Consider the following 26,637-nt stretch of genomic DNA (forward strand, 5'->3'; position numbering starts at 1 on the left):
CTTCCAACTTGAAAAACTTGTTAGTTTAATTTTCATTTTTCATTCCACCTCTATTTAATTTATACGCCTGATGATTTAGAAGATTCCTCATAGACATATATATATGTAGAAGACATTTTAAACTTGTATTGGATACACAAATAATAGTACGGAAAACCAAACTGGAAGGATTAACAAAATCAAACAACCATTGTGTATAATTAGAACAATAACTATTTAAATACCACCTGTGAAAGCTAGAACAGTCTGCATAGCTGTGAGTACGAGGAGTATGCCAGCTGCCACAGTTGAAGTTCCTACCCACAGACTATTAAAATAATTGCGCTTCAAACTTGCCTTCATTAGGTTCCATGTTTGTTCACAATGTTGAACCAATTTTCTGCATTCTTCTTCGTAATAGAAGTCCTCATGTGAAATGGAGACTCCTTTCCCGATCTTGTTAAAAAGGGTAGCTATTTCTTTGTCCTCCCCTATCCTATTCTTGATAATTCCTTTTCGGCGTAGCAAATTCAGATCTTTCTCCGAGTCGATAAGATAATCCATGAAAATTGCAAAATCACTGAAATATCTAGGACCATGTACATGAATCGACTGTTGCTCATACGCTATCAGATTCCGAAGGAGAGTCTCCGTATCATCAGTGACTTTAAAACTAGGAATTTTTATTAGCCCGTTTTCAAATTTGATATCAAATAAACTTGTGTTATCTCCGTAGTTTTCTTCCTCCAAGTAATCATAAATATATCCGACTTTTACGAAGCTAACTCCATATTCGGAAAGTTGCGTTGCATTTGGCATGACGTTATGCCCCGTTAGGTGGTCCTTATCTATTGGCTTATCTTTTGACCTAATTATTCGCAAAGGATTACAACATAAACTTTTCCAGAAATGTTCCGTTTCCATGCTAGGATTCGTAAGGCTAGTAGTTTTAATATCTGAAGGGTGACATGACATGTGTACAACTTGAAGTAAATGTTTGATTTCTGCGGCATTACCTTCACTCTCAAGATAGGATGCAGGGGTCATCTTCGGTAAATCAAGGAAAAAGGTCCTCTTCACCATTTTTATGAATGGTATTTTATCTTCCTCATCTTTAGTCATGTGATGAAGTTTTGTGAGGACAAAGAAAGCAAGTTGGTTTTCTAGTAACAACAAGTCACGACGTATTTGATTATCTAGGCAACCTCCAGAGATAATCCAATCTTCTCCTTCTGGACACATTCCACAACGCTCTCGGATGTATTCAACTAGAAAACAACCATCAAGTAACAATATTTTTGAAAATTTGGCAACAATATCCCTGTCAAGGTTTTCTATATCATCATAACACTTTAATGCTTCATCCTCCAATTCTCTAATGCAACTTTCCACATCAATCCCCTCTTTCCTGCGGAGGAACCGTTGCAGGTAACACACTTTGTACTTTTCCATGGAGCGAAATTTAGGATTGTGTTTATGGTAAGGACCAATGGAGATCACCTTTGGCTCATAAGCACCTGAATTTGATTCACTCAACCCCACACTTACTTTGAATATGGTACAACATTTGCTAGATGAGTCGTTGATATCCGCAAATATTTCATCAAGGATTTGATTCGCAGGTTTATTTGTTGTCATTCCTGATCGATCTTCACCATTTGTTTCCCTTATCTCAATTAAATGATCCACTTTCCTCCCTTCTTCTATCTGTAATTAATGGAAATAAGTCATATCATTTCCTTGTATTGTGTTTCTTTTCTCCACATAAATTGTCAATAAATAATGATCAGATAAAATAAAAATCTGAAGAAAGATTTTCTCCTCGTTTTCCGAACTTGATACACTAATCTCCCGCTATGCGCAGGGTCCGAGGAAGAGCTGAACCACAAGGGTCTATTGTACACAGTCTTACCCTGCCTTTTTGCAAGAGCATGTTTCCACGACTAGAACTCGTGACCTCCTGGTCACATGACAACAACTTTACCAGTTACGTCAAGGTTCATCCTCATCCTTTTCCAATCAAGACTGAAAATTGTCCAAAATAAAAATTGAAATTGTTTCAGAGATTTCTCCTCACATTTGCTTTATTACACTAAACTCCCTTGTATTTTGCGATATTTCGATTACCTCTCTCACTTTGATGTTTCTATATTTTTAACCCATTTATCATTAATATAAACAATTATAGCTTGACTAACTTGCCTTACTAATATTCTCTTTTGTTTAATTAATTTTATACACATCTTTTACTACTCTTTTTTCCTTTTTATTTGTTCTATTAATTATTAATGCTTAAATAAAGAAAAAATGCATGGGTGAGTTCCAGAAGTCTACACACATAAAATTCTAGTTTTTTATTTTCTTAACTTTTCACTTAGAGCGTGTTTGGAAAGCCACCTAAGAATTGGATTTGGGTGTAATTGAGTGTATTTACACAGTTTGGCATGTTTGTCTGACCAAGTAATTACTTGGTCAACATGGAATTGGGTGTAATTGGAGAGGTGTAATTACACTCTCCAATTCTCAAGGGGAAGGTGAGAATTGGTGGTAATTACAAGGTTACTTTTAAATTTCTTTCCTTTTTATTTTAATTTTAGTTTATTTTCTTTATAACTTTTTATTTTCATTATTTTAATTTCTTTTTATTTTATTTATTATTTTTAATTTATTTTTGAATTCTAAAATATATTTTCTTTGTACATTATTTATCTTTTATTTCTCTACCTTTACTTCTTGTGATTCTATTTAATTGCTCGTATATTTTATTTTTTATTTATTTATTTTATTTTCTTCATTTTGTGTAACTACGTTATTATTCTAGTTTTTGAAACTCCTCTTAATATTAAAAATATTGAATCATTAACAAACATGACATATAATTAAAGTAGAAATTATTGAATAAGGTTATAAACTTATTATATATGTTTCCTATTCTTAAGTTGTATTGGAACTTATTTTTATTATGTTGAAATTTGACATATGTTAACGTATTCTTTTGTGAGATTTTGAAATTGTGTTATATTTATAGTTTTAATTTACTTATTTCAGTAGTATTGGCTTGTTATTTCACATTGCATGTTGTTAATATTTTAGTTAGAATTGATAGATTAGTTTTGTCAAACATTTGCATAATGTTATGACATTATATTTATAAATATTAATTTATTTTATTGAACATGCATTCCATGATATTGTTACACAACATATGTTTTTAGTTTTATAATTAATTAAACTAAATATTATTAATTTGAAAAATATATATCAATTATTTTTACAATATTAGTTATAAATATATGATTACTAATTAGTTCATATTCAAGATAAAATATGCATCTTAAATACCAAATCTAATATCATTTATACTTCTAAAAAAATTATTTATATGCATATATTTATTATGTTAACTTTTAAATGTTGATAATTACTTCATTTGAAATTTAATCTAACTGCGTAATTATACTTGTGCAACAAAACAACACACTTGTAATTATACTGTAATTATGTTATGACTAACAAACATGTCATCGTAATGACTAGGCTGTGTAATTACTACCCTAGTAATTACACCAATTTTAATTACCGGATGACTTTCCAAACAGACCATTTGATTAAGTTATATCAAAGTCAAAAACTAAAAGAAAAGAAAAACAATTAAAATAATAAGTAACAAAAAATAAAAACAAACAAAAAGAAACAAAAAAAAGCAATTCCCAAAAAGGCAATTCATAAATAAAAAAAACAATTTACTAAAAATAAGCGGTGAGTAGAGAAAATAGAAAGTCTATAGTGCCTCAAGAAGAGTAACACGAAGGACAAACAGAGCCGTCTGGACCAGAGCAGAGCTATCGTTACCCAAAAGTAATAAAGATGAATTTATTTTTTGGTTATATTACTTATTCTTTCCGGTCCACAATAAGTTATTTTTTGTCTTTGACACACCCTTTAATAATACAAACTCTTAAAAAATAAATAAATATTTTAACTAAATTATTCTTAATTAATTTTGCATATTGTTAACGTGAAGCATTGTGATATGTAAATATGGGCAAATTTGAAAAGCTATAGTTAATTCATTCTTGATTATGTAAAAAGGACAGTTATTTTGGATCAAAATAAAAAGGCCAAAAAGTCAGTATTATGGACCGGAGAGTGAAGTACACCATATATGACTTCATTTATTTTTGAATTAAAGAAGTATAGCGTGGTGTGTGTGTGAGAGAGAGAGACCTCATTTACAGAAGTTTGATCAAGAAGTGGAATTTGATGATCCATTTGGGTAATCTCAATATGATGTGCCATTCTTCTTGAAACTGCAATTCCTACAACAGAGAGAGACAGGGAGATGGGTTAAGACTTTATTCTATCAACCCAAAGTAATTACAATTTGCAGCTGTATTAACTTCTACTTTTTTGCCAAAAAATAAAAAAAGAAAATACAATACATTTTAAGAAATGGAAACACAAAGGATTGACATGTCATAATAGATAGATAGTGACGATTTTTATAGTTGATTCTAGTTATCTTGAGATTGAAGCGCACATAATTGCAGTTGAACTGACATCATGTATTCTTCTTTGTAATAGAAGTAATATGAAATTGCAACCCCTTTCCCAATTTTATCTGAGTCGATAAAATAATCCATGAAAATGGAAAAATCACTGAAATATCTAGGATATTCACCAGATGATTGTTGCTCGTATGCTATAAGATTTAATTTCTCGTCTCCGTATAGTCAAAGACTTCAAAATAAGGAATTGTCATCACTCCATTCTCAAATTTAATGTCAAATAAACTTGTGTTATCTCCAAGGTCGCAATCTTCCTCCAATCTTATATAAATGTTTTCAATTTTTGAAAATGTAACTCTAGCTTCGCGAAGCTCTGTTGCATTGAGCATGTTAGCATCCCATGTTTGGTAGTCCTTATCATTTGGCATATTTTTCAACCTAACCATATGTAAAGGATTCCAACATAAGCTTTTCCTGCAATGTTCCATTTCCAAACTAGGGTTTTCAAGAGTAAGGCTAGTTTTCTTCTCCAAAGGGTGACATGACATGTGTATTAGTTGAAATAAATTTGTGATGTTTTTGGCATCAGTTTCAGTCTCAAGAAAGGATGCAGGGCTTATCTTCAGGAATGAAGAATTAAAGGTCTCCTTCACCAATTTTATGAATGGTACTATTGGATCCATAGTCATGTCGTGAAGCTTAGTAAGGACAAAGAAAGGAAGTTGGTTTTCTTGTAATAACAAATCTTGACGTACTTGACCATCTATGCAACTGTAGGGGATAATAATGTTTTCTTTTATTGGCCACAAAAGTTTAGGTGATTCGAAGCTCGTCGCTCGAAATCATGATGATGGCGTGGATTTAGAACACAAAAAAATTAAAAATCATCCCAAATTCTTGTTTTATGGCTCTAAAACGCTAAAAAATGAAGAACAATCTCTATTGTTCATTATGTCGTTTCTGATGGGCCCACGAATTCATGATGTTGGTGTGGACTTGAACAGTATTGTTATCACTATAAATATCCTCCATATCATCATAATACTTTAGTGCCTCATCTTTCAATTTCTCCAATTCACAAATGCAAGTTTTAACTCCTGAGAAACCGTTGTAGGTAACGTAATTATAGTTCTCCATTGAGCGTATTAATTGTGAATTCTTCTTATGGTAAGGACCAATAGAGACCAACATTGGCTTATAAGCATATGGATTTGATTCACTTAGCCCCACACTTTAAATATGATACAGGATTTGGTAGATGAATGGTACAAATCTAAATATATTTGATCAAGAATTTGATTTGTCTCGATTAATTGATCCACATTCCTCCCTTCTTCTATATGTAATTAATGAAATAGAGACATAATTTTTTGCAATAGGAGTTTCAAGCTAAATTACAAAAGTTTGACGCTGATAGCCTCTTTGGCCAAGCTTTTTTAATCCTAGAAGTACTTTCTGTTTCAAAGTTAAAATGTTTGACCAAGCTTTTGGAAGAAAAAAAAGTACTTTTGAGGAGAAGCTAAGCAGAAGTAGTTTTGGAGAAGCAGAAAAAGTAGCTTCTCTACAAATCACTTTTTTGAAAAGCACTTTTGAGAAAAATATACTTGAACCAATTTTAAAAGCTTGGCCAAACACTAATTGCTGCTCAGAAGTGTTTTTCAAATTAATTGGCCAAACACTAACTGTTTCTCACCAAAAGTACTTTTGAGAAAAAACACTTCTCAAAATAAGTTGATTTTTGCAGCTTGGGCAAACAAGCTATGAAACTGTTTGAAAAGGAAGTATAAGCAAAACTTCATGATAACAATAGGACAGAGAAGGGCGTACATAAGTCGGTTTGGTTAAGTTTTTTCATTTATCAATCCAACGTATTATGTTTGTTGGCTATATCTATAAACCAAATCAAAATAAAAAATGGGATAATGCATAAAATCCTTCTCGACCTATGACCATATTACCAACTACACACCTTTTTTTTCGGAGGTCCTATTACCCTTGATCTATTTTAAAGTAAAATTATTTACCCCTTAAAACGGTACAACCAGATATGTACAAAGTGGTGAAATACACGCGCCTAAAACATCTATTTCTTACTACACCTTTTTCTCCTTCTTCCTTATTTTTCTATTTGCAAACCTTTATTAACATATCCTGCCAAAAGGCAAAAGCCTCATCTGAGCTCCATCTCCAAAAGATTGACACTCTGGACGTCACCGGTTTTTTTTTTGCATTATGGCTTTTTTAAGTATGAATTGTAAATTTAGTAACTTTGCTAATGGGACAACTAATGATTAAACCAAAATATTTGTAGTCCTTCCACTCATGGTATCATCACATCTCGCTAGACATGGATTTGGATATGTCTAACATAAAGTATTTCTTAAAGCATTCTATTTTTCTCTTTCCTAATTTCTCAATCATTTTTCATTTCAATGGCCAGAACTTGTTAAACGCTAGATGTCCATCCCGATCTTTGTTTTTATCACGACTTACCGTATACGGTGAGATCTTTATTCTCCGGTAAACTGAGTTTTTGATGGGTTTTATATAATACTTGTTTGATATTGTTAGATGTTGCCGGAGAATGAAACTCCGACGAAGACCCTTGCTCCGGCGAAACTCCATTGTTGTTGACTGTTTTGACTATTAGTAGGTTCTTCACTGAATCATGATCGTTGCTCCATCTAATTGTAGCTCTGTTTCTGTTATTAAACATATCTGCTTTTGATTTCTCGGTTGATTTGCGTTGTATTGGATTTTCGCTCAGGCATTTCGCCGCTGAAACGATGTCTCCCTTGTTCGTGCAAGAAGAGATTTAGAAGACGAAGGAGACTAATAAATTAGATATAATTAATTGTGTAATGTCCAATCAAAAGATGACACTTGTACATGTTAATCAATTTTAAAATTATTTTTGTAACTTCCACTTGCCCTTAAGAGAGTGTGCATACTCTCTATGCCACATCATCACTTAGGGTGGTGTTTATTATACTTTAAAATAGTTCATGGGGTAATAGAATTCCCGGAAAAAAAAAGTGTGTAGTTGGTAATATGGTAATAGGCCGGGGAGGATTTTATACATTATCCATAAGAAATAAAATTCCTAAACACTTCCTACCTTTGTTTCTTTTTATTCAAAAATACAGACAAATATAAAAAAGGGAAGCTCGGCGCCCAAGATATTCCGGGCTCATGCAGGTGCGATAATGGCCGCACCCTAAGGAGTGTGATGTAGAAAGTCTACCCTAATGCTAGTCTTAGTGGCTGATTCCACAGCTCGAATCCGTGACATGTCACATAGAAATAAGTTTATAATTGTTTCAAGGTTCCCCTTCACAAATATAAAGTAAAATGAAAAAGTACTGCTTGTGCGTATTGAGGGAGATAGAGTTGGAGAGGGAGGGAGGGAGGGAGGGAGAGAGAGAGAAAGACCCCATGTTCTGTAGTTTGATGAAGCAGTGGAGTTCGGTGATTTATTGGGGTAATCTCAATAGAGTGTGGCATCCCTCTTACTTAACTTTCTTGACCGGTAATTACTATGTAAAAATTTTACGGAGTGCCCTATTTGGTCCTCCTCATTTAACCTATACCCACTTTTTAATTTTTTTTAAGTAGTATCCAAAGTTTAAACAACTTCAGGCCTCCTCCTCCTCATTCTTCTTCTTCTTCTTATATAGTGATTTTATATGGTGTTTTGTGAACATATTTTAAGGTAGTTTATGATGTTTTACAGTGGTAAGCTGTTTCGAAGCTTTATTTTTCTCATTTGGAGTAGATTTAGGTGTTAAATCGTGTATTGAATTGTAAAAATTCGAAGAACAAATTTTTATTTTTGGGCAATTTGCACTTAAGTCCAAAGACTTCAGGCCTCTTTGGTCTTAAGTACATGAAAATGTTGGTTGCACTTCAGACCTATTTGGCCTTAAGTGCATCTAAAGTGCAATTTTTTCACTTCAGACTTATTGGCCTTAAGTATATGAAACTATTGGTTGCACTTCTGACCTATTTGTCCTTAAGTCTGAAGTGCAAATTTTTCACTTTAGACTTTTTGACCTTAAGTGTGTGAAACTATTGGTTACACTTCACATCTATTTGGTCTTAAATGTATAAAACCATTGGTTGTACTTCAGACATATTTGGCCTTAGTTTTTACACTTTAGACTTAATTGGCCTTAAGTGCGTTGCACTTCAGACTATTTTTTTTTAACTTCAGACCCGATAAGCCTGAAGTTAATTGTAAAGTGGGTAGGTTTGCAAGTTTTTTTGCGAAGTAGTTATAGCTTCAATTGTGACCCCAAAATCGGGTATAAATACAAAAGCCCAAATTCCTACAAATGACAAATCTGGTTAAAATGGTCTGGTATCAAATTCTTTTAATAACTAGTCATAGATGGCTATTATTGTTAAATCCAATTCATTGCAGAACTCGATTTGAAAAGCCCAAAAGAAAAAAAAACATCAACTCTCGTCCTACATGTCTTGCCATAACATGTTAGAAATTTTATTGAAAGAACTACGTGGGTGTTTGGACATAAAAATTGTAAAATTTCGGAAAAAAGTAAAATTATTTTTCAAAATAGTATTTGAAAATTATAGTTGTGTTTGGATATGAATATAAATTGGAGCTGTTTTTGAAATTTTGTGAGTGATTTGAAGGGAAAATTTTGAAAAATAACCTTTTGGAGTTTTTCAAATTTTCGAAAAATACCAAAATTCAATTTCAACTGAAATGTGAAATTTTTATGGCCAAACACTAACTAATTATAAAAAAAGTAAAAAAAAAGTCGAAAAAGTAAAAAATTTCTTATGGCCCAACGGGCCCTTAATTATTCTATGAAATAAAAAACATCAGGAATTCTCAAATCGAATGATGAATATCGATGAATAAGAGTCTCAAATCCAAAATAAAATTATTAGACGAAATATATCTATCAGTGGCTTGTTTGGCTAAGCTGCCAATCGACTTATTTTGAGAAGTACTTTTAATCAAAAATGCATGTCTAAAAAGTGATTTGAGAGTAGTAGCTTGTATTTGGATAAATTATTTTAGAAATACTTTCATTTGCAGTATGTGTTTGGCCAATATTTTCAAAAGTAATTTTAATCGTCAAATTATGAAAAGGAAAAGTGCAGCCCGAAATTATGAAAAAGGAAGGTACTACTACTAATTAATTTAGTAATGAGGTATTTTTCATATGGGTAATCTTGTTCTAAAAATAAATAAAAAAATACTTATTTTGGACAAGCTATTTTCGTTTCTGCTTAAAAACTAAAATTAATTTGTTACTACTCAAAAACACTTATTTATTCGCCATAAACTTGGCCAAACACTTTCATTCTCTAAAGTAAGTGCTTTTTTAAATTAATAAAAAAAATACTTTTGGCCTTTAGAAAACTTGACGAAACAATATATCTATGTGTCATGTCATTCAACTTGAAGTAACAAAGAATATACTTTATTTATATGCTTAGCATATAACGAGAAAATTGCAAAAAAAATGACCTTTTTTTGTTTGGCTGTTTCTTCCTTCGTTGGTTCTCTTGCTTCTACTGAATGATGAGAGCTGGCCTGCAAATTTATAAGAGGAATTAAATCAAATATTCATATTATATAATACAGATAATTGAAAATATCGGATATGTGAGACCTTGTTTTGGCCTTTCAACACAAAATATTGTTGGCCGATAATGAGAGAAGAATTTGTTTCTACTTAAAAACACTTATTTATTTGCCATAAACTTGGCCAAACACTTTCATTCTCTAAAGCAAGTGCTTTTTAAATTAATAAAAAAATACTTTTGGCCTTTAGATCAATTGACCAAACAATATGTCTGTGTGCTATGTGTCATGTCATTCAACTTGAAGTAGCAAAGAATATACTTTATTTATATGTTTAGCATATAACGAGAAAATTGCAAAAAAATGACCTTTTTTTCTTTCGTTGGTTCTCTTGCTTCTATGATGAGAGCTGGCCTTCAAATTTATAAGAGGAATCAGATCAAATATTATTTTCTAGGCTTTGTCGTTTTTCTTTGTTTTTCCTCTTTATTAGGTAAGAGTATTTAATATCTTTTTCTGATGTGGTACATATTTACTTTCTTTTTTGGCTTGCATGTGCTGGCTCTGAAGAATGCAAGAAAACGTGGACGTGATTTTTAATTATGGGGCTATTTGAGTCCGAGAACCTCAATTGGTCTATATGTGTTGGCCAATGAGAGAAGATAATGAGAAATACGTTGACTCCAAGTCAATGGTTATTTTCCTTGTTTGCGTCAATGGTGTACGATGATAGAAGCTGATAGAGAATGAGAAAAGTCAATGATTATTTTCCTCAATTATTTTCGAGGCTTTGTCGTTTTCTTTGTTTTGCTTTTTTATTAGGTAGGAGTATTTACTTTCTTTTTTGGCTTGCATGTGCTGGCTCTGAAGAATGCAAGCCTCAATTGGTCTATATTAAAAAACTGATACACATGTGAAAAAGGTGTGATGCCGACCTACCATCATATAATGATACTCCCTTTGTTTCAATTTAGATGAGGTAGTTTAACCCGACAGAGAGTTTAAGAAAAAAAAAAGACTTTTAAAATTTATGATCTTAAAAACTTAAGTGGTAAAAGTTTTGTAGGGCCATGATCTTATTGTGGTTATAAAAACTTGTTATTAAAGGTAAAATAAAGAGTTTAAAGTTGAATTATTTTCAAATTTAAAAGTGTGTCATTTATTTTGGAACAGACTGAAAATGAAAGTATCTTATTGGGAACCGAGGGAGTATCTGTCAAGAATATAAGGTAGAGGGTTTAGTGAGGTGAAGCAGTTGTTAGTTACATGGCCAAACTTAAAGCTAAAAGGGCCATGCTTCAGGACAATTATAAGTTAAATTATTTTGCTAGTTACGATGATGTTATGTAATATCAATAGACATATAAACTATTATCTTTTGTTGTTTTTGTGATGAATGAGTTATGCCAATAGTTTTACTGATTGTAAACGAAAATATATTTATGTGTCGAATCAGTAAAAGCAATTGTGGGTGGCTGACTTCCTTGAAACAAGTTGTGAGCAATTGCGAAAGCCAAATTTCATTGGCTGTTTGGGGCGGCAACTTTCCCTATAAGAGGGAGTATCTCGCCAAAAACAGAGAAAAACAATAGAAGTTAGAGAGAGTAATTTATAAATTGTAGTCTGTGAGATAAATAGTGAGTGTGATTAATATTGTACTGAGGTTTAAAATAAATAGTGTTATTTCTTTTAAAATTGTAGTAGTCTCTTGACACTACAAAGTTGTAATATTATAGTGGTATTATATTGCTCCTCCCGCTGAAGTGCATTATGTTCTCGTAACACTATAATATATCCGAGTGGCATATTGTTAGGCTTCTCAATGCTACTTATCAACAAAAACATGTCCAATTACAGGCAGGGCAGAACTAGAATACAAGTTACTTGGCCAAACCTAGTAACTTTAATATAAACCATATATTTATCTTAAAAATTCTATTGAATATGTGCAAATTATTAATATACAATCTAGTAACTTAAACATACTAGATTTTCAAACCCATAAACTTTAAATTCTAACTTTGTCTCTCATTGTAGGCCTTCACTCTTTGTTTCTTCCGAGAAAATTGCCTTCTGTAGTGACAAAGCAAGTAAGTGAGAATGTGAAAAAACCATCACAGGAGTACTTGCAATTAGTTGTAGAAGATAAGTTTAAGTTTTGCCTCTCAACATCCTTGAATAAGATTACAATTAAACCCTTTCTATAACAGTTTCGTTTGTTTCGAAAATTTTTGGCTCATATAGTGAAGTGTTGTTATAGAGGACATATATTATAACATAATAGAATAATAGGTTACGAGAAAAACTCAGCTTTTATAGTATGATGCATCTATCATCTATCATCTATCATCTAAGATTCTCAAATGATGAAAAAGAAACAATTTGAAAATGATGGGGTTGTCTCTCCCAAAGAAAACAACTTTGTTGTAATATCCTTAGTAAAATGTTAACAAACACAACAAAAATGTAATAATTAGACAGCAACCTCAACTCAATCAATATTCGTATCGGAGCATAACTCTCTCTCTATATATATATTATTTCCTTACGATGTTCGATATTGTATTGACGCTCGATTAAAAGTTGAATTTGCACCAAACAGTATTATATTTGGGGATAAAGTACTCCCTAACAAAGACGATTTCACACGCAAAATTCGATCTTCGATTTAAGGATAAATGAGTATTTACTACCCTATCACGGGTTATGCATGTTCGCATGTATATATCTGTAGTGACATAAGAGAACAGGTGACTCATATTCCCCCAAGCCCCCATAGTAGAAAATAAATAATTATAAGATCTATTAAATCATGAATTAATAACTATTTCCTGGGACGCTTATGTATCTCTGTCCTAGTTTGGAACATAATATTGGTTTATTTCATATTAATTTTTAGTTTTGAGGAACTCATTTTTCGACAGAAGTTTTACCAACTAACTTGTTGGATAACACATAATTCGGAAAAACAGATCCAAACACATGACAAAACAATAAAAATACTTTTAAATTAACTAAGTAATTAATTATATATGCCGTAAGAAGCGTATGAAAATGCATCAGAAAATATAATTATTTTTTGTGCATATAGTTCATCTTTTAATACTTTTTGTTTCTTTAGATTCTTCAAAGTATTGTCGTCCAAAGGCAAAAGTTTGTCCAATTACGAAACATTACTCAAAAATTTCAAATCATTTGTCATGCGTACGTGGTGTGTTCAACGTAAGCATAAAATGGCCCACAGATATGCCTTTACACCTCAAGATAAGGTAGCTGCTGCCTTATAGGAGAAGTTAATATAATACAGACAAGCGCCAGATCTGTTGGCCCTACGCACAGATTGAAATCTGTGATAGTTTATCCGAAACAACTTGTGAAGATCTGCATACACACTATTATTGTCACGACCCAATTTTTTTAATAGGTCGTGATAGCATCCAACGTCGCCTCTAGGTCGACCAATGATGAACTAGTCATGTATTTATTCCTTTTTAATAATTTCAAAGTGGTTGATTCTTATTTATTAAATAAGAGAGAAGTGGAAAATTATAGTAAAGTAAAGCGTAAGCTAGTGAAAGAGTAAATACGGTAAAATAAATACTCAAAACCATAAAGTGTCTCCTAGCATGTTTCCAAATTAAAACTCGGTGTCACAAGTGTACGAGCAACTAGTAAAATATACAAACACCTATGCTACTGTCTGAAATAAGATAGACAGAAAGTAAATACTAAAGAGAGACTATGGGTGTTGCAGAAAGGCCTCAAAGAGCAGCTCACCACTATGCCTGGGGGTAACGAGGGTGCTCGCCTGAATGAACGCCAGATGCACATGCCTCAGATCCTGCACAATTAGTGCAGAAGTATAGCGTGAGTACATAAACAACATGTACCCAGTAAGTATCCAGTTTAACCTCGAAGAAGTAGTGACGAGGGGTCGATATCGACACTTACTATTGGCCAACGAATTTAAAATACAGAAACTCTAAATAGGCATGGAATACGTGAATAATAATAATAACACAATAGCAAGTAGTAAATAAATGATTCTTTAACTGATAATCATCTTAAAAGTCTTCAATTGACACCTAATAACTTCCACAATTTCGTCCATTAAATAAATTATAACCTCTCAAGCCATAAAATAATATCAAGTGTGATCGGGCTCCGAGTATCATCATGCGCGATTTATGGCAAGGTCGTACGACCCGATCCAAAATAATGTGTGTACTGTCGAGGGTCGAACGACACGAACCATAGATGCATCTATTGTACTGCCGAGGCGAATGGCCTGCTCCCATGAGAGTAGAGAGGTTTACCTCACTCGCGGAAGTACTTGCGACGCGAGAAGACGTGGATTTCTCAGAGTTATTATGTATTCCTCAATTCTTCCAAAAATAAGAAATCTAAATCGAAAATTTTTAAATTTAAAATCCCTAGTCTCAGCTCTATTTCAATACAATTAATATTCATAATACACACAATAGTACAATTAAAGCTATGATGTGGATCTAAGTCTACCCGGACATCTCATGGAATGTAGCTATGCATAGACTCTCATCACCTAGTGCGTACGTATCTCCCCACACAAGTAATACACAATAAGATACACTTAAGGGGATGAGTTCCCTCATACAAGGTTAGGCAAGAGACTTACCTCGTTCTCAAGCTCACTTTCGGTCCACAAATTCGCTCTAAAGCCTCAACTTGGTGCCAATAAATCCGAAACTAGCCAAATGTTATATAAATTAATCAATATACACTCACAAGTTCATAATTTAGCTATTAGAGTAATTACCCAACCTAAATTGGAAGATTGCAGAAATTCACCCCCGAGCCCAGATTCCAAAAAATTTTAAAGATAAATGTTACCCATAACCTCACTATAACGACCCGACTTGTCGTTTTAAGAATTTAAGCCTCGTCTGGCGGCATAAGGCCCCGAGCAACTTCTTATTATGTTTATTGATTTGCGTGCGTGGTTGAATTCAGTTACCGGATGATTCTGAGTGATTTGATACTTGGTCCCCAATACAGAAGCTTAAGTCTTAGGATTTTTACCGTAGTCAAAACTGTGTGAAGACGACTCAATAGCTCCATATGGTGATTATGGACTTAAGAGCGTGTCCGGAAAATTATTTGGAGATTTGTAGAGGAATTTGGCTTGAAATGGCGAAAGATGAATTTTTAGAAAGTTTAACCGGGGGTTGACTTTTTGATATTGGGGCCGGAATCCGATTCTGGAAATTGGAATAGTTTCGTTATGTCAATTATGACTTGTGTGCAAAATCTGAAGTCATTCCAGATTGATTTGATTTGTTTCGGCACAAGATATTGATGTGTGGCTATAATTTCATAGTTTTGTACATTATGTCCCTTGCATTTTATATGCTTTAATGATAAATTGCACTTTATTTGTGCATAATGGAGTCGATTTTATGTGTAGGTGAATTAGAGATGAAAGTAGAGCAAAAGGGATACTTAAACGTTGAAAGTATGATCGAGAACAGTGAAAATGAGAAACCTGGTGAGGCCAGCCAAAGGCCAGGCCGGACCAGGCTTTAGCTTGGCGAGGCCAGCCTAAGGCCAGGCCGGACCAGGCTTTAGCCTGGCGAGGCCAGCCAAATTTCAGGCGTTAGGCTGGCGACGTCAGGCCTGAGGCCAGGTCCAATCCGAGTTTTGAAGACTTAATTCGTTCCGGGTTTGACTAGGACTCGGCCCATACGTTTAGGGTTTCTTCTACACATATAAATAGACTTAAAAACACCACTTGGAACGAGGGTTTTCAGCAGCCACATTTTTGGGCAGCCAAAGGGAAGGAGAGCTGGTGGAATCACCTCTTGGTAGTTAGAATCTTCTATTTCTACATCATTTCATCTTTACTCTATATTTTAATTATGTAAAATATTTGGGATATTGTTAGTATGAGTAGCTAACTTCCTAATCTAGGGTTTTGATTGAACCTATTGAAGGATGATTTTCTTGTTATGTTAATATAGATTTGCCATAGTATTTTCTCTATTTGTTCAACTATATTATTCTTGTGGTTGATTGAAGGGCCCTCAATTAGCTGTGCTTATTTAGTATGTATTACTCGGGAGAGAGTGCTTGTTGAACAACATTACTCCTAAACGTATATGAGAGATCAATACGGAGGTTTAAAGGTGGGATTAGGGATAACGAAACCTTGGTGCGATCTGAGTGAGCTGTACTTAATGACAGCTAGCGTAATTCGGGAGAATATGTCTAGTAAATTGTGGTAATTACTCGGGAGAGAGTTACGACAGTTAGAGTGCTGATGATCGGTAGAGAAGACTTAGGTAAATTTATAGGAAATATAGCGGAAAGGATTCCGACAATTGGGGAAATCATAACTCTAGACCTCCTTAGTCTTGTATAGAATTTCATCCATGTTAGTTGATAATTTTACTGCTTTATAATATTTGGTAATTAATTAGTAGAAATAAAAATCAAATCTTTATAACTAGAAAATTATTTGAACTTGTGTTTCTTTGCAATATTGAACAGTTGTAGCTAAGCCTTAGTTCTCTGTGGGATTCGACTCCGGACTTGTAAACTGGATTATATTTGCAACGACCGCTTAGTCCTTTTATAAGGCATAGTTGGGTGTGATCAGATATAGAATTTGAAATTTCAAAGTTCATTAGGCTTGAATTGGGGTATGATTCGTGTCTTTGATGTTGTTTGATGTGATTTGAGGCCTCGAGCAGGTTCGTATTATGTATTGGTACGATTGGACGGGGTCCCGGGGGCCTCGGGTTTGATTCCGGGTGGTTCCGGACCAAGTTTGGGTATTCTGATGTTGTTGATTGCTGGTTCTGGTGTTGTTCTTCGATTTCATAAGAGCCTCTCGCGTTCGCAAAGAAGGATTTTGCTGTTGGGACTTTGTTCTTTGCGTTCGCGAAGAGGTTCTCGCGTTCGCGAAGAAGAAAATTTTATTGTTCGTCGTCTAATTTTAGAGGGTTATATCTCGCAATATATAAGGAATTTGGAGTGGATCCAAAAATGAAAGTTATAGCTCTTTGTGTCTAGTTTGCAGAAAAGTAAACCATTTGTCATTTAGAGTTGTATACAAAAAGTTATGGTAGATATACTATAGGCTATCCGAGAAGAGTTTGGAAATCTCTGTTGCACAGGGCTGACTTTGGAAGCTTATATCTCGTAATCTATAAGGAATTGGAAGATGAGAAACAAATAAAAGTTATAGCCCTTGGGGTCTAAATTTCAGAAAGTCAAACCATTCATAATATGGAGTTTTGTTCAAAATGTTATGACCATTATACTAGAGGCTGTCTGAGAAGAGTTTGAAAATGACTTTTGAAGAATTTGTTCATCGCGAATGCGAAGAACAAACCCTTGGGCAGCAGAATAAAATCCAAATTTGTGTCATTCTTCCATTTTTGGACCAAGGAAGCTCGGGTGAGGCGATGTTTTGAGAGTTTTTCAAGGAAAATATTTGGGTAAGAATTCCTAACTTGATTTTGGTTAAATTACATGAATCTATTATTGTTTTTATCACTAAATTAGTGAATTGGGTTGAAAAATTTAGAAAACCCTCTTGGTTTAAATTTAAGATTTGGAAGTCGATTTATTATTGGAATTCGATAAAATTAGTATGGTTGAACTCATATCGGAATGGGTGTTCAGATTTGATAAAAATTATGTCGGGTTCCGAGAGGCGGGTCCCGCGTTGACTTTTCTTGACTTTTTGGAATAAAATTTTAAGTCGACGTATTATCATCCAGAATTGTTTCCGATGAAGTTTAATGAAGTTATACAATTAATTTGGATAGATTTGAACGGTCCGGAGGTCAATTCAAGCAAGAAGGCGATTTTGAAATATCGACATAACTTCAAAGAGGTAAGTGTCTTGCTTAACCTCGAGTGGGAGAATTACCCCTTAGGCATCGAGTCTTATGTGCCATTTTTGAAATGTGAAAAGCCGTGTACGCGAGGTGACGAGTACGTACTCGATTTATATGTGTAAATATTTATTGAGTTAAAGTCTTGAGCATATTGTGTGGTAAATTGAGTAATTGTTGGTATATATTTAATCATCTATTTTCGTGCCTAAATCCTTGTTGTTGTTGAATCTGTTGTTATATGACAATTTGATGTGATTGTTACTTGATTATTTATGTAATTCTGTGAATCTGTTGTTATATGACAAGTTGCATCCATGGAATAGGGAGGATACAGTAGACTGGAGACATTCAGTCAACATTTGTATATAATTTTACAAAATTGACTACTTAACCTCACCTGTGAAAGCTAGAACTGTCTGTATAACTGTGAGTATGAGAAGTATGATGGCTGCCATAGTTGAAGCTCCAGCCCAAGGACTCTGAAAATAATTGTGCCTCAAACTTGCCATCATTTGACTCCATGGCTTTTCACAATGTTGGATCAATTTGCTGCATTCTTCTATGTAATAGAAGTCAGTGACTTTCACCCCACTTGAAAGTTTTTTGAATATGCTGGCCACTTCTTTGTCATCCCCTTGGTCTTTAAGGATGATTTTATTTTGGCGAAGGAGATTCACATCTCTATGTGAGCCAATAAGTTGAGTCATTATATGTGCATAATTCGAAAAATAAGAATATACATCAGAAGAGTGTTGCTCATATGCTATTAAATTTCGCATGAAGGTCTTCATAGTATCCTCGATTGTGAAACAGGGGACTTTCATTACCCCTTTTTTGAACTTGATATCGAATAAAGTTGTTTTATCCTTAATATCTTCGTTAACTGTTCCTATTTTTGAGAAGCTAACTCCAGCGTCATAAAGCTCTGTTGCACTTGGAATATGATAGCAATCCCATAAATCAAGGACATTGGGGATTTCTTTTGCCATGGTTAATTGTAAAATGTTCCCACAGAAACTTATCTTGAAACATTCGTTTCCCTTGTTGCTAGCATTCTTGGTTTCTCTAGTTTTCTCATGTGATGGGCAACAAAACATGTGTACTGCATCTAGTAAATGATCGATGTCTTCTGCATTAAAATCATCGATTTCTGATGTTGGTATAAATGTCACCTTTGGGAAAATATCAAGTAATGTCCTTCTCACCATATTCAAGAAGCTTTGTTCTGTAGGATTCTTTGTCATGTCATGTAGCATAGCGAGAACAAAGAAAGGGAGCTGGTTTTCCAGTAACACCATGTCTCGACATACTTGATTTATCATCCATTCCAAGTTGATAACTTGGTTTGATTCTTCTCTTGGCTCAACGTCACAACGCTCTCGAATAAACTCAACTACAAAACAACCATCAAGCAACATCATTTGTGAAAATTTGACAACAATATCACTGTCAAGGTTATCATCATAACACTTTAGTGCTTCATCTTTCTTTTTCTCCAATTTACTAATGCAACTTTCCTGTGCTGACCAAAAATGTCATCTTTAAATTTAATAAGTAATTCTGTATTCTAAAACCTCGAAAAACACCATTTATTATTCCTCGACGTGCATGCGCAGTCCGTATAATTTTCCGGAAAGTTTTTATGTGAAAAATAGATTAAAATAGGAAATAGAGCTTTAAAACTCAAATAAGTTGACTTTGGTCAATATTTTGAGCAAACATATCCAGATCAGTATTTTGACAATTTCGGTAGGTCCGTATCGTGCTTTGGGACTTGGGCGTATGCCCGAAATCGAATTCCGAGGTCCCTAGCCTGAGATATGGAATTTTGATGAAAAATTAAAAGCTTGAAAGTTTAATGATTTTTAAAAAATTACTGATGTTGGATTTATTGACCTCGGGTCCATATTTTGGTTTCGGAGCCCGGTATAGGTCCACTATAATATTTATGACTTGTCTGCCGAATTTGGTGAGAAACAGAGTTGATTTGATGTGATTCGGACGTCCGGTTGTAAAAATAAAGGTTTTAAAGTTTTATTAGGAAATCTGGTTTTCTGCAGACTTCAGGCTTCTAGTGTGTTCTTCTTCACGTTCGCGAAGGTACTCTCGCGAACGCGAAGAGCAAATTGGGGCTGACACGTTTTGTACTTCGCGTTCGCGACATAGCGACCGCGTTCGCGAAGGCTTGAGGTTCAAAGCTTCGCCTTCGCGATAGAAGCCTTGCGTTCGCGAAGGGAGAGAGACGTGCCAGGAAAATTAGCCTTCGCGTTCGCGAAGGCCAAGCCAGGCAAGCATCACGTTCGCGAGGCAGCCCTCACGTTCTCGAAGAGTAAAAATTGGACAGCACAAAGTTGTGCTTCGCGTTTGCGAGAGTACCTTCGCGAACGCGAAGGGTAAAAATCCCAGAAAAAGAACTTAAGTTCTGGAAATGGGGTTTCGACCCATTTTAAACCGGGCTACGAGCTGTGGTGGAAGTTATATAAGGACGAGATCCTTGTGTTTAAATCCTCCCTTGTGATATTAAATTTGTACTATAGTACTAATAGGAAGTCATGCGTGCTAGGCTTATTTTAAAATATTTGTATGAAATTCTCTGTGCATACTTGCCAAATTCGTGTTGTAATATTGAGTTGTAACCTACGAGGTAGGTGCCCGCCCAGGTGGCATTAAATGTGACTCGTTAATTCGGGTAAACAATTATGAGATTTTCATGCCTCGCATCTCGTTATTATTATTGTGAAGGTTTGAAACGAGATTTTTGTTAACATGAAGTTAATTGACGATTCTGTAATTGATTATGAACAACTATTAAGACCAGATTGGCCCAGAAGGGTGCCCCATTTAGATGGTCAGACGAGTGTGAGTAGAGCTTTCAGAAACTCAAGACCGCTTTGACTACAAGGCTAGTGTTGGTATTACCCAGAGGTTCAGGATCGTATACGGTATATTGTGACGCCTCTCACATTGGGCTTGGTGCAGTATTAATGCAAGATGGCAGGGTGATTGCATATGCGTCGCGACCGTTGAAAGACCACGAGAAGAATTATCATGTTCATGACTTAGAACTGGCAGCCATTGTTCATGCGCTGAAGATTTGGAGGCATTACCTCTACGGTGTCTCGTGGAGGTATTTACTGATCATCGTAGCCTTCTGTACCTGTTCAAACAAAAGATCTTAATTTTAGGCAGAGAATATGGTTGGAGTTGTTGAAAGACTATGATATCACCATTTTGTATCACCCCGGAAAGGCCAATGTGGTAGTCGATGCTTTGAGTAAAAAGGTTATGAGTATGAGCAGTCTTGCGTATATTCCGGTTGGTGAAAGGCCATTAGCTGCAGATGTTCAGACTTTGGCTAATCAGTTCGTGAGGTTAGATGTTTCAGAACCCAGTCGGGTTATAGCTTGCACAGTCGCTCGGTCTTCCTTATATGAGCGCATCAGAGAGAGGCAGTATGATGATCTTCAATTACTTGTCCTTAAGGACACGGTGCGGCACAGTGATACCAAACAGGTTGCTGTGGGGGGAGATGGGGTTCTGCGAATGTAGGATCGTATTTGTGTGCCTAATGTGGATGAGATTCGTGAATTAATTCTTAAAAAAGCACACAGTTCCAGCTATTCAATCCATCTAGGTATCCCCAAAATGTATCAAGATTTGTGGCAACATTATTGGTGGAGGAGAATGAAAAAGAATATAGTTACATATGTAGCTCGGTGTCTGAATTATCAGCAAGTTAAATGAGAGCGAATTGCACGCTGCAACAGAATTGAATGTGAATATATTGTGAGAGCGGCTTGCACGCTGCAACAGAATTGATGGAAATGATAATTGGTTATGACTGCTGAGTTGGCTTCAATTATTATAAACGAGTTACCCGATTTATTTCTATTATTGTTGTTGATACTAATATTGCGTACAGGAAATATAAGTGACCCGCCTTAGCCTCGTCACTACTTCGTCGAGGTTAGGCTCAGCACTTACCAGTACATGGGGTCGGTTGTACTGATACTACGCTCTGCACTTCTTGTGCATATTTCAGAGTTGGTCTCAGCGGCGTGCCATAGACTTGTTCATATTTCAGCTACTCGGAGGAGACTTGAGGTATAACTGCATGGCGTCCGCAGTTCTGAAGTCCCCGTCTATTTTACTTTAGCTGTGTGTTTATTTCCAGACAACTTTATTTTATTCAGACCTTTATTTGTATTATTCTAGAAGCTCGTGCACTTGTGACACCAATTCTGGGATGGTATTTAGACACTGTTATTTTTATGAATTATTCACTATATTTTAAAATTTGCTTCCGTATTTGTTTTTTTGATTATTAATAATTTAAAAATTATTTAAAAAAAATTAGTTAATATTATTCTAACACTGATTTGCTTAGCAAGTGAAATGTTAGGCGCCATCACGGTCCGAAGGTGGGAATTTCGGATCGTGACATTTCTACATTGATCCCCACTTTCCGTTGGAGAAACTGTGGTAGGTACAATAGTTTGTACTTTTCCATGGAGTTAAGTTCAGGATTCTTTTATGGTAAGGACCAATACAAATCAACATTGGTGTATAAGCTTCTGGATTTGATTTTCGTAGCCCCATATTTACTTTGAGTATGGTAGTGGATTTGATAGATGTATTGTCCAAATCCTTAAATCTTTCATCAAAGATTTGATTTGCAGACTTTTTTGTTTGCAACACCAATTGATTTTGACCACTTGTTTCCTTAATCTCGATTAAATGGTCTACTTTCCTCCCTTCTTCTATCTGTAATTAGTGGGAAAAAGTCATAATTTTTCTTCTTTTTCACATAAATTGTTACTACTAAATTGGAAGAGAGGGAGTACTTTTTTATTTATTTAAAAAAAGTAACTTTAATTAAATAAAACATTACTCCTAATTGATAAAAACACACTGAAAGAAAAGATGCCGGAACAAAAACATGTCATATCTTTTCTTGCTTTTTAAAGTTTTTTTTATCATTTATCCCGACATAATAAATTAAAGAACAAAATAATCACAGTTATTATTATATGCACATGAAACTAATCTTTTGTCATCAATTTAAGTAGTATTTGTTTTGTGAGTGACAAATATATGTATAGAAAGAGATATACCTCATCTTTTGTAGCTTCTATTAGAGGATTTTGATCAGGGGAATCCCTGATTTTGGATAACTTTCTTGAGACTGTAATTCAACTAGCTAATAAAAAGAGAGATAGAGTTGGTTAATAATTTAATTCATAGATTGAAAGAATTAAGTTAATTCATAGATTGAAAGAATTAAGTTTGTTCGATGATTGGAAAAGAGAAAGGATCAGGAAACTACACTTTTAATATCAATTGAGAACATATAAGCCATGATATATCCATATCTTAGAATTTGTGCTTACATTTTAATTAATCTGCTTATATTCTTATTACGAAAAAGAAAGTACTCCTTAAGAAATATGGAAATACAAGGGAGTATAAGGAATGATTTAGTAGTAATTAACCTTAATTATGTGTTTATTAATCTTAGGCTTGCTCTGGAAGCTAACCTAAAAAACCATGCATATGTACAAATTGTAGACTGTATAAAATGGAGTATTTAAAATCGTAATGGCACAGCATTTCAATAAAACACAACAAAATACATATTGAAAGACTTCCTTTTATGTAAAAATAAGGATGATATTTTGCATACACACACATACATATATGAACATATGTCTGCGGTGCATGCATACATGCGTACATACATACAATACATACATACATACAATACATACATACAATACATACATACATACAATACATACATACATACATACAATACATACATACAATACATACATACATACAATACATACATACATACATAATGTAACTTGAGGTAACAAATTAATTACTTAAAGAATATAATTAGTTTCTTGTGTTAATCATATAGAACGGGAAATGCATAGAGTTACCACTTTAATTTGGCTGATTCTCCCTTGTTCCTCTTTCTTGATTGTCTGAAGGATGAGAGATTGAGAGGGTGGCAGTTAGCATACATACATACATATATATATATATATATATATATATATATATATATATATATATATATATATATGTATGTATATATATGCCACTACTAACACAATCAAAAGTCATGTTTTCTTTTCTTTTGTTTTTTTGAAAAGACAATCAAAAGTCTTAGTAATATATTACTCATAAGAGTATAATCAAAAGTAATGGAGGAAGAGATGGTGAAGAGCATAACTGTTTTTTTTTTTTTTTAAAGCTTCTGACTCTCCACTGCGCAGCTAGCCAGCTACAATGTCCATGTGTATGAGTAAGTGACAGTCACTTTTGAGTAAAGCATAGGTACAAGGAGAGGCGTGCCTATGCTATATCGAGAGGGGTCACCGGTCACCGGCATCCGTAAAATTCTGTAAAAACTTTACATATATATATATATGTATATGTCTTTAGAAAATAGTGATATATTAGTAATGGACACCCTATATACAAAGCAACTTTTGGTTGAATCCAAAAGTACACCCACGTTCTTCAAATTCTGGGTCCGCTTCTCTGTACAAGGCTTATAGTTTAAAATACATGGCAAGGGAAACATGTGTTGCGAGGTTGTGCGATACATGTACACAATTGTTAGTCCCGTCAATATTACTGTATTTGTAAATAATAATTCTGCAAAATATAAGTTATCGTAATAAAATAGTAATTAATTCGAGCCCACTGAATTCACAGTATTTCCTTAAGGAACTTAATCCCCTCCTAGTACCCAAGGTAATAGATTATTTCCTCCCAGGATAGAACGAATCACACACTGGTGTAGCGGTACTTCAAACCCCAGTGTTTCAGCGAACACAAAGTTCGGTAGCAAATCACACTTACAGTTGCTTTGTTTGAAGTTAAAACAATGCAGAACGAAGGAGTAGAAACTCAGAAAATCGTATGGAAATGTTGAGAGGAAGGAGTGCAATGTATAGCCAAATCTGTTGAGCGATTTTCAGTTTGTTGGTCTTGTGTATTGTGTGTGTCTTTCTTCAACAGCTGCTGCACATATATATAGCAGCCAGTGTTGAAGAAGATCAATCGTCCACCCTGCATGGTGGAGCAAGCATTAGCTTGTTTGTGGAGCAAGCACATTCATGGTGGAAAGAGCATTAGGCGGCTGCCTTATGGTCAATACACGGATTGGAAAATATCCGTTACAAATGCGGATAATCTTACGTTAATATTTACTATTAACAAATAAATTTGGTCTAAAAAATTAATCAATCAATCGATCATTTGACCAAATCCAAATCCAAATCCAAATCTAAATCCGAAGCCGAAGCCGAAGCCGAGCCGAGCGAGCGACGACGACGACGGCGCGAGGCTTGCTTTCTTCTTAACTCTTTAAGAGCTACAAGAAGAGCAATTATATATACACCCACCAAAAATATCTTCCTCTTCCAATATGGGACAATGTCTCATTGTCAAGAGGGGGAAACTTAAAATTTTACTCAAAAAATTCATTTTCCCTCCATTTCCCATTCACCCTCATTTTAAGACTATTTCATCTTAAAAATAAAACCTCAACAATCCCCCACATGAATGGGGAATGGCTATATCACGAAAGTATGCATGAAAAAACTGTGTGATTTACAAGCAAGGATTAATCGCATCTGGATAAGTAGGTTTTCCTTTGAACTTTCCGTAGTAAACTTATGTTGGATATACTCGGTCAATCGGTAGATTTGATATCTTTGAACCGTCGATCTTTGGTGTATACCTAGACAACCATAAGTCACACAATCAACCCTTAACCGTCTTTGGTTCTCATTGTTGTATTCGTTTCAGCCATGAACACCGCCTGGTTTCATAAGTGCGTAGAGAACTGGCCTTACAAAGTTCTCCTTGAAGCGACTAACACTTCACACTTACATAGGTGATTCCTAAACGTGTCATCCTGTAGATACACTATTTGATATACCCCGTATCAAATTTAGAAATCATTAAAAAGCCTTAATGCTTTATCCTTGGTACTGAACATTGTCTCATCACGAGAACGGACTAAAATTTTATTTGACAATGTTGAACCGTCATTAATGACTTTGTTTGATCTCCTTGAACCTAGATCTTGGGATCTCCAGTCTTCTAGGTAGAGTTACCGCCACAATGACTTGTTCTCGGCCATAGCCCCATTCCCCTTGATGATTTCTCAACTACCTCTCTAGTTAGGCTTTTTGTAAGTGGATCCGATACATTATCACTTGACTTTACATAGTCAATCGTGATAATTCCTCTAGAGAGTAATTGCCTAACGGTTTTATGTTTTCGTCGTATATGACGAGATTTACCGTTATACGTAACGCTCCCAGCCCTTCCAATTGCCGGTTGACTATCACAATGTATGCATATTGGTGCCAACGGTTTGGGCCAAAATGGAATGTCTTCCAAGATATTTCGGAGCCATTCAGCTTCTTCACCGGCTTTATCTAAGGCTATGAATTCAGCCTCCATTGTAGAGCGGGCAATACATGTTTGTTTGGACGACTTCCAAGATACCGCTCCTCCACCGATAGTGAATACATATCCACTCGTGGACTTAGAATCAGTTGAACCGGTGATCCAATTTGCATCACAGTATCCCTCAATCACCGCAGGGAAATTACTGTAGTGCAATTCAAAGTTCTGGGTATGTTCTAAATATCCCAAAACTCGTTTCATTGCCATC

At 34.6% G+C, this 26,637-nt stretch overlaps 1 protein-coding gene and 1 pseudogene across 4 annotated transcripts; both read right to left on the reverse strand.

The window, feature by feature from the left end:
* Positions 1 to 73: 73 nt before the first annotated feature.
* Positions 74 to 10,503, reverse strand: LOC107772228 (UPF0481 protein At3g47200-like). Of its 4 annotated transcripts, none has more exons than XM_075226921.1 (4): positions 10,416 to 10,503; positions 9,991 to 10,056; positions 4,207 to 4,289; positions 74 to 1,686 (listed from the first exon to the last, which is right to left on the reverse strand). In XM_075226921.1, the coding sequence occupies exons 3-4, from the start codon at positions 4,276 to 4,278 to the stop codon at positions 217 to 219; spliced, it is 1,542 nt and encodes a 513-aa protein (XP_075083022.1). In that variant the 5' UTR covers positions 4,279 to 4,289; positions 9,991 to 10,056; positions 10,416 to 10,503; the 3' UTR covers positions 74 to 216. The 4 variants fall into 4 exon arrangements, with proteins under 4 accessions (XP_075083022.1, XP_075083021.1, XP_075083020.1 ...); XM_075226920.1 differs by lacking the exon at positions 10,416 to 10,503 and adding an exon at positions 10,136 to 10,351; XM_075226919.1 differs by lacking the exon at positions 10,416 to 10,503 and adding an exon at positions 10,136 to 10,349 and having other exon boundaries at positions 79 to 1,686; positions 4,207 to 4,298.
* A 7,810-nt stretch (positions 10,504 to 18,313) lies between these two features.
* On the reverse strand, positions 18,314 to 23,964 carry LOC107772227 (UPF0481 protein At3g47200-like; annotated as a pseudogene).
* Between the last annotated feature and the right edge of the window lie 2,673 nt (positions 23,965 to 26,637).

The sequence above is a fragment of the Nicotiana tabacum genome, chromosome 12 (assembly GCF_000715075.1).
Source record: "Nicotiana tabacum cultivar K326 chromosome 12, ASM71507v2, whole genome shotgun sequence".
Classification (NCBI taxonomy): domain Eukaryota; kingdom Viridiplantae; phylum Streptophyta; class Magnoliopsida; order Solanales; family Solanaceae; genus Nicotiana; species Nicotiana tabacum.

Bases quoted from the DNA above. Each gene is read 5' to 3' on its own strand.
- LOC107772228 (XM_075226921.1), bottom strand. From the start codon at position 4,278: ATGGCACATCATATTGAGATTACCCAAATGGATCATCAAATTCCACTT. The intron at 1,687-4,206 runs GTCTCTCTCTCT...CATTAATTACAG, and splicing joins ATCAAACTTCTGTAAATGAG to ATAGAAGAAGGGAGGAAAGT.